Consider the following 7,370-nt stretch of genomic DNA (forward strand, 5'->3'; position numbering starts at 1 on the left):
TCTTTCGTTATCTTTCTTCTATATTTCTGTATCATTTGAGATTTTTATAACAAGAATGTTTTACTTTTATAATCAGGACAAAAACTAGCTAGGAGGAATAAAAGAGAAAATGGGGAGAACTACACCCAAATTGCAGAACTCCAGTTCTACCTCCACACCCCCAAAGCCCTACTCACACCACAACTTACGGAGGGGCCACTCTGCTCAAGCACAGTGGAGACCTTTGTCCATCAAGGAAAAAATGGTGCGGCTCTCCAATAACCTCCTCTGCTCTCTGGAGAAGACAGTATCAGTGCCACGACTAGTGAGAACGAACAATCATCGCCCTAGGACTCACCAGGGTTCCCAAACATCATTGAATCACTTCTTCCTTCCTTTTCTTGGACTTTCTTTGCTTTCTTTTGAACAGGCCCATCACTCTCCAGTGGTCTCTTTTTACTGCTGTCAATTTCTGCAACCTATATTAGAAAATGATGTGTTATCTCTAATCTCAAAACTTGATGTATGTGAAATAATTTAAACCGTACTTCTGACTAACAAGGTCCTTGCCATCCACTCTTTTTGGAATCATCTACCTTCAGCCCTGGAAAGAACTATAGGTAAACTCTCCTTACTGTCACGAAAGACAGTGTGGAGACTGGAGGTCATGAGCCTCAGCACTTCAAGCCTGAAGTGATTACTGCTATCGCATTAATCAGAACCAAGGCTGACACCTTTCTTTACTCAATCAGCCTTCACCTATCTCAGATTATAAAACCTGAGTCACCCTACTTACCTGTGTCAAATAAAATACCTTTTAAAAAAAAATATCCATTTTAGGAAAGGTGAAATTAGATACATAATAAAAGAACAAAACCATTTTTTAAATGTTAATGTTAATTGTAATTTAACTGTTTCATGTTCAAACTTGGCTTATGTTCACCACAGGAGATACCACAAGATTATAAACTATGTACTGGCAGGAAACTGTCAAAAATTAAGTCCTTCACAAAATACCCTCTAAATGGTAGGTATAAAATAAAATCTTGGTGTATTCATGAAATGTAGACTATCATCAAAAATCCAAAACAGGGGCAACCTGGGTGGTTCAGTCCATTAAATGTCTGCCTTCAGCCCAAGTCATGATCCCAGGGTCCTGGGACGGAGTCCCCTATCAGGCTCCCTGCTTGGCGGGGAGTCGGCTTCTCCCTCTACCCCTCCCTCCTGCTTGTGTGCTCTCACACGTGTGTTCTCTCTCAAATAAATAAATATTTTTAAAAAATCAAAAACAGGAGAGGAGAAATCACTCCATGGAAGAAATATAAATGAAGAGAACAAGACTCTGAAGTGGCTAAGCTGTCATCCATATTAAAACAGGGAGGGTGGCTAAGTCAGTCTGCAATCCCTCTCCACAACCTGTTTTGTTTTTTTTTTTTAAGATTTTATTTATTTATTTGTCAGAGAGAAAGAGCAGAAGCAGGGGGAGCAGCAGGCAGAGAGAGAAGGAGGCTACCGCTGAGCAAGGAGCCCGATCCAAGACTGGATCCCAGGAGTCTGGGATCATGACCTGAGCTGAAGGCAGACGCTTAACCGACTAAGCCACACAGGAGTCCCATCACATCCTCGGTTTAAAAAATACTGTTCCAGGGAGCCCCAGTGAGGGCTCAACCTTAGACTTTCCCTGGTGGCAGTGTCCTTGGTAAAAACAAAACAACCTTACTCAGTTGAACGGTGGCAAGCAACAGGAAGGATTCAATGACTAACCACTCACATCTGCACCACCTTAAACTTAATCCAGCCAAACTGTGGATTAAATTTTAAATCTCAGCTACAAGTGTAGTCGCTGAGGAACCGCACAGTATGACTGCTCTTACCCTAGTCGCTTGATTACTGCGCACCGCTGCTGCATGCTTAAAAACTAGAGACTTAAAGTCAATTTTCTTCCAGTCACCTAACCCGGTATATCAAATACGGTAAATAAAGCTCTTCAAACTTCGATCCAGATTTTAAAAAAAAGGGGGGCGGGGAGGTAGAATGGAGGTTAAAAGATGTATACTTTGCCCACAAGCCCCTATGCTCATCAAACTGGAAGTCAGGAGACCTGAGCTCCTGTTCCGGGTCCGCCATTAAGAACCTGAACGGTCTTGGCCTTCAGTCTATCACTTCGAACAACTACGAACTTTGAACCGCGCCGAGGACGGAGGCCGGCCTAGCTTCTCCTGCCTTCTCCTTTCTGAGCCTCGCCCCTGTCTCTCTGGCCGGCTCATCTCGCGGACTCTCGCGCACCGTCCCTGCCCCCGCCCATCTTGCCCCGCCCCATCTCCCCGCTGGCCCCGCCCCGCCCTGGACCACACCCACCACGCGTGGCGGCACCTGAGGCGGGAAAGTGGGCGCTAGGGGCGCTGCGGAGTCAGAGTCAGGATCGGCCTTCTCGGCTGCACCCGAGGGGGACGAAGTAGACTTCAGGCTTCCCGTAGACTGGAAGAATCTGCTCAAAACCGCTTGCCCTGCAAGCGCTGGGCCGGTGGCAGCGGCACGGCCCGAAGCAGGCTTCCGGCCCGACATCGCAGAGCACAGAGTGACAACACCCCGGCAGGGCCCAGCCGGAAGCGCAAACCCGCGGCCGCAGGTCCCCGGCGTCTGCGGGCGCGAGCTCGTCTCGACCCTGCCGTGCGCCGGGGCGGGGGGCGGAGTCTCGGCTGCACACATGGGACCTAGGAGGCGGGGTGGCCACAATTTCGCGCCGAGCTCGGCGGGCCGACTCCCGGTTTGGTGAGCTAGCTGGGAGGTGTTGACAGCCGCTGTCATGGTTCGTACGCTCAACTGCATCGCCGCTGTGTCCCAGAACATGGGCATCGGCAAGAACGGGGACCTGCCGTGGCCCCCGCTCAGGTACCTGCCGGGCAGGGGGTAGACTGGGTTTGGGAGAGCTGGCGCGGGCTGCCTTTGATCGCTGCGCTAGGAGTGGGTCACGCAGACACTTGAGGCGGAAGGAGGGGGTCGGACTTGGGACCCGAGCTGATGGGAGCTGGGCCTGGGCTTCTTTCCGCCATCAGAAGCCGGGAGGACAAGTTATTGGTTTCCGTCCTGCTCCTGCCTCCCGGCGAGGAGTTTTCCCCCCGCAGCGTCCTGCCTCTGGACAAAGTCCGGGTCCCGGAGAACCCCCCCCCCCCCACTCTCCGCCCACTCCTCCAGGGCAGCGTCTGTGGGTCGCGTTAGAGCTCGAACCCGCGGGAGAATGTTTTGAGTCACGCTGTTTGTCTAACTTGTAGGAACGAATTCAAGTGTTTCCAAAGAATGACCACAACTTCCTCAGTAGAAGGTCATGTGGGATTTTTAGGAGATTGAGGTTTGGGGAACATCTTGCTGAGTAAGCTTACCAGTGCAGATTTTATTTAAATGAAAAGTTGTCCATGTTAATCTGGGACCCTTTGTCTTACCACTTATTTGTATGCAGTTTCCAAGGTGTGTCATATCCTTTAAAAAAAAAAAAAGTTCTTTGAAATTTTATATGGGCAGGCGTACAGTTGAGGTACTGGGCAGAATTAGCAGCTAGCTGCAGCCTTCGGTGAAGAAAATAGAAAGGAAATCAGAGGAGGCCTTTGTCATAGCCCCTGCAGGAGATGATGGGGCCTGAAGGAGGGCAGTGGAGAGGAGAACAGTCCAAGAAACGGCTCCATGATATCCAGTGTGGAGATCAGGAAGGCGAAGGGGATGCAGGAAGGGAGGGATCCAGGATGGACTCTCAGATACTCAGGTGATTAATCCTGGGTGACACGGAGAGTAAAGGAGTGGAGAACAGTGTGCGATTGTAATAATGATAATTTTGAGGTTTGAGGCTTTTGTGGGATATCCAGAATAATTTCAGGTACAGGGAAGTAGATGAATTGAGCCACTGGAGAGACGAGGACAACCAGGGAAAAGAATATAGTGGTGGGATAGCCGTTTAAAACCCAAGAGACATGTATTTGGTCATAGGAGAAGGAATAGCAGAGTAAAAGGGAAATAGTAAGTCAGAAGCAAATGCAGCATAACTTTAACAGGACAGATACAAGTCCTTGGACCTGGCACTTGGGTCACTAGTAGAGACGAGATAACAGTAGTTTGAATCTTAAGGAATTGACATAAACCACTCTCTAGAATCCAAAGTATGGTCTAGTAGTAGGGAAAGCATCCAACACCTGGCCTGTTCGCTGGTTTTCAGTAAATACAGTATTTCTTGGATGAGTGGTTGGAAGGGTACCAAAGGTGTGTTGGCTTTTTTTTGTTTTTTTCTTTTTTCCCCCCTGCCTGCCAATGTCTCCCTATGCTCTTCACTTATCATCTCCACCTTAGTTGTTAGGCCAGGTCTGTACCATTTCTGTCATCAGAATTCCTCACCTAATGGCTCTGTTATTTTTGATAATTGATATCTCCTTACTAACACCTAAAGCTCTGTCTTTGAAAATGCAGTGCATATCGCATAGGGGCACCATAAATTATTGGGGTTTTAATTCTTAGAGGAAAAAACTTTTCTTAACATTTGGAGGTAATATTTCGTTATGAGTAATGAAGCAATATACGGAAAAATGCTTAGTCTTACAGCTTGTATTTTGTAAATGTTAGTGTTTGTATTTCAATAAAATCAAGCTAATAATGATTCTTTAAAACAGACACATGCACTTCTTTTCATAGCCTGTCAGAACGTACCAAGAATTACAGAAATGTGTATATTCCTTTGATCCAGATATCTGACTCCCAAGATTTTTTCCTAAGTGAAGCTATGTGTATAAAATGTCTATAGAAGCATTATACTTGAAAGATAGAAGCACGATTGAAAGTGTTTTAGCGGGTGCCTGGGTGGCTCAGTTGGTTAAGCGACTGCCTTCGGCTCAGGTCATGATCCTGGGGTCCCGGGATCGAGTCCCGCATCAGGCTCCCTGCTCGGCGGGGAGTCTGCTTCTCCCTCTGACTTTCCTCCATCTCATGCTCTCTCTCTACCATTTTCTCTCTCTCTCTCAATAAATAAGTAAAAATCTTTAATTTAAAAAAAAAAGAAAGTGTTTTAGCTTGGGGCGCCTGGGTGGCTCAGTCGTTAAGCGTCTGCCTTTGGCTCAGGTCATAATTCCAGGGTCCTGGAATCGAGCCCCGCATCCGGCTCCCTGCTCCGCAGGAAGCCTGCTTCTCCCTCTCCCACTCCCCCTGCTTGTGTTCCCTCTCTTGCTCTGTCTTTCTCTGTCAAATAAATAAATAAAATTTTTTACAAAAAAGTGTTTTAGCTTTTTAATTGAGTGGAATATTAAGCACTTGTCTTTAAAAGTATGACTATTAATATAAATCTACAAAGTATACAAATATGAATAATACTATCATATCAAACAGTTAAACTAGACTTATTAAATCTTTAAGTCTTCAATCCCCACAGTAACCCTAGAAGTAGGAACTACTGTTATCTCCATTTTATAAATAAGGAAAGTAAGACACGGAAGACTAACGTGACTTGTCTAGTAGATGACTGAATATACTGAACTTGAGCACTTTGCCCCAGAATCTTGGCTCTTCACTATTATACATGATTGCAGTTGATTAAAACTAAATATTGGATATGAATTGAATAATACCATAGGGAAAAATAGTTACTATATTTAGGAAATGGGGTGATAAATGTAAATTTTGGCAAGCCTGTTTTAATTTTAATTTTTAATGGAGATCCACTAGATGTCACTATGACAATCATATCTCTGCATATATGTATGGGAATATATGAAAATATAAATGTATACTCCCAAAATATCCTTTTATGTGATTTTCTAGGTAAACAGAATTTGGTGATTATGGGGAGGAAGACATGGTTCTCTATTCCCGAAAAGAATCGACCTTTAAAGGACAGAATTAATTTAGTTCTCAGCAGAGACCTCAAGTAAGTACTATAACAAATTCACCACAAAAAAATCATGTTCCATTTTTTATGGTGGAGGTCAGTGTATGATGAAATAGTATAAATACAGCATTGTTGATCAAGCTGCCTAATATCCTAAAGATGATTTACAGAAAATGCATAAGCAGTTATTTATCCCACATGACAGTAACTCACTCTGCTACTTAAGGGATTGATTTCACCACTGTGAAAAGTTACATTAAATCTCACTGTGGTAACAGCTTTGCCAGTTTCCCTGAACTGTTATTCCATAGGCTCAAGTATCATTTATACAGCACAGTTAATAACTTTTTTCTAGTTTCACATATGTTTTGGGATTTGCCAAGATTAAGTGTTCTATTGCCCTTTCTGGACCCTGCCCTCAATAAATAAGATAGAAATTTTAGGATGGGCTAAAAATCAGTCATAATCTTGTGTACTATTCATAGTTTACCACAACACCCAAATAATATTTTATACTTGTATTCTTTACCCAGTGTCTACAGGTAAAAAGTTTGAAAGTATTGAAGTCAACCTCGGGATCCTAGAGAGAAAGGAGTATTTCCACTTGGCCTCTGCTAGGAATTTTTCTGTCCTCTAGGCTAACGTTGGAGTAGATAGTTACTGATGCTTGGAAATGCCCTGGGTTTTTCATTGCTAGGAATTAGCTCACACATTTGTGGGTGCTGGCTAGGCAAGTCCATAACTTTGTGGGGCAGGCCATCGGGAAGGGCATGCGGGAACTTTCCAACAGGGGCAGAAGTTGCTGACTGTGGGTGAAATGTCCTTCAAGGAAGCCTCAGATCTGCTCTTAAGGCCTTAAAACTACTTGAATCCTGCCCACCCAGATTGAAGTCTTCTAATTATTAACTTTAATCACTTCTATAATATACCTTCCCAGCAACACCTAGATTAGTGTCTGAACAAGGACTATAGCCCGACCAAGTGAACACCTCAAAGACCATCACATCATGGGAAGGAAAAAACCTTATACGCTGTAGGCTTGAGGGGGTTCCGGCCTAGATAGATTTTCCCTCAAATCCCTCCGAGAATGGCATAGGTAAAAACATGAAAGAAACGATACCAGAATATTTGCGTTGATCGCCTTTGGGGGATGAGGATTATGCTGATGTGCATCTTGCCATCTGCCTCAGTCTTCATACTCTTCTCTTTTTTTTGGTTGCTAGGATATTCTAATTATCTCTTTACTTAGTAGAATCCAAATTCACAGACCGTATTGCCATTCCCAGAGACTCTTTAGTAACGTATTCTTGAATACTACTCAAGTTTATTTATGGCTAGCTTGAGCTAAAGTAAACATAAAGAAATCTCAGCGAGGGACATACTCAGTTGAGCCAGCAGGTCTCCTCAAATGATAACTCTGTAATTTCTTCTCTATGACCCCCGCTGTGGTGTATGCAATTGGGTTTGGTTGTTTTCTTATGTATTTATATATAACATCTGTTGCTGTATTTTACTTTTTTTTTTTTAAGGC

General features: G+C 44.3%; 2 protein-coding genes across 2 annotated transcripts; one reads left to right on the forward strand and one right to left on the reverse strand.

Moving 5' to 3' along the window:
* Positions 1 to 282: 282 nt before the first annotated feature.
* On the reverse strand, positions 283 to 2,637 carry LOC112815564 (DNA mismatch repair protein Msh3-like). The gene is made up of 2 exons (XM_025861584.2): positions 2,338 to 2,637; positions 283 to 458 (listed from the first exon to the last, which is right to left on the reverse strand). Exons 1-2 carry the CDS (start codon positions 2,542 to 2,544, stop codon positions 327 to 329), a joined length of 339 nt encoding a protein of 112 aa, XP_025717369.2. The 5' UTR covers positions 2,545 to 2,637; the 3' UTR covers positions 283 to 326.
* On the forward strand, positions 2,637 to 5,878 carry LOC112815563 (dihydrofolate reductase-like; the record flags this gene model as incomplete). The annotated part of the gene is made up of 3 exons (XM_025861583.2): positions 2,637 to 2,871; positions 3,252 to 3,301; positions 5,773 to 5,878. Coding segments are annotated over exons 1-3 (242 nt in total), but the record flags the coding sequence as incomplete, so codon positions are not given.
* Positions 5,879 to 7,370: the final 1,492 nt, after the last annotated feature.

This window comes from Callorhinus ursinus, unplaced genomic scaffold (genome assembly GCF_003265705.2).
Source record: "Callorhinus ursinus isolate GAN/ISIS: 27379988/994484 unplaced genomic scaffold, GSC_fseal_2.0 scaffold1565, whole genome shotgun sequence".
NCBI lineage: Eukaryota > Metazoa > Chordata > Mammalia > Carnivora > Otariidae > Callorhinus > Callorhinus ursinus.

Coding starts and splice junctions, on each gene's coding strand:
- LOC112815564 (XM_025861584.2), bottom strand. CDS start 2,544: ATGTCGGGCCGGAAGCCTGCTTCGGGCCGTGCCGCTGCCACCGGCCCA. Junction 459..2,337: donor CTCAGGTGCCGCCACGCGTG/GTGGGTGTGGTC, acceptor TTTCTAATATAG/GTTGCAGAAATTGACAGCAG.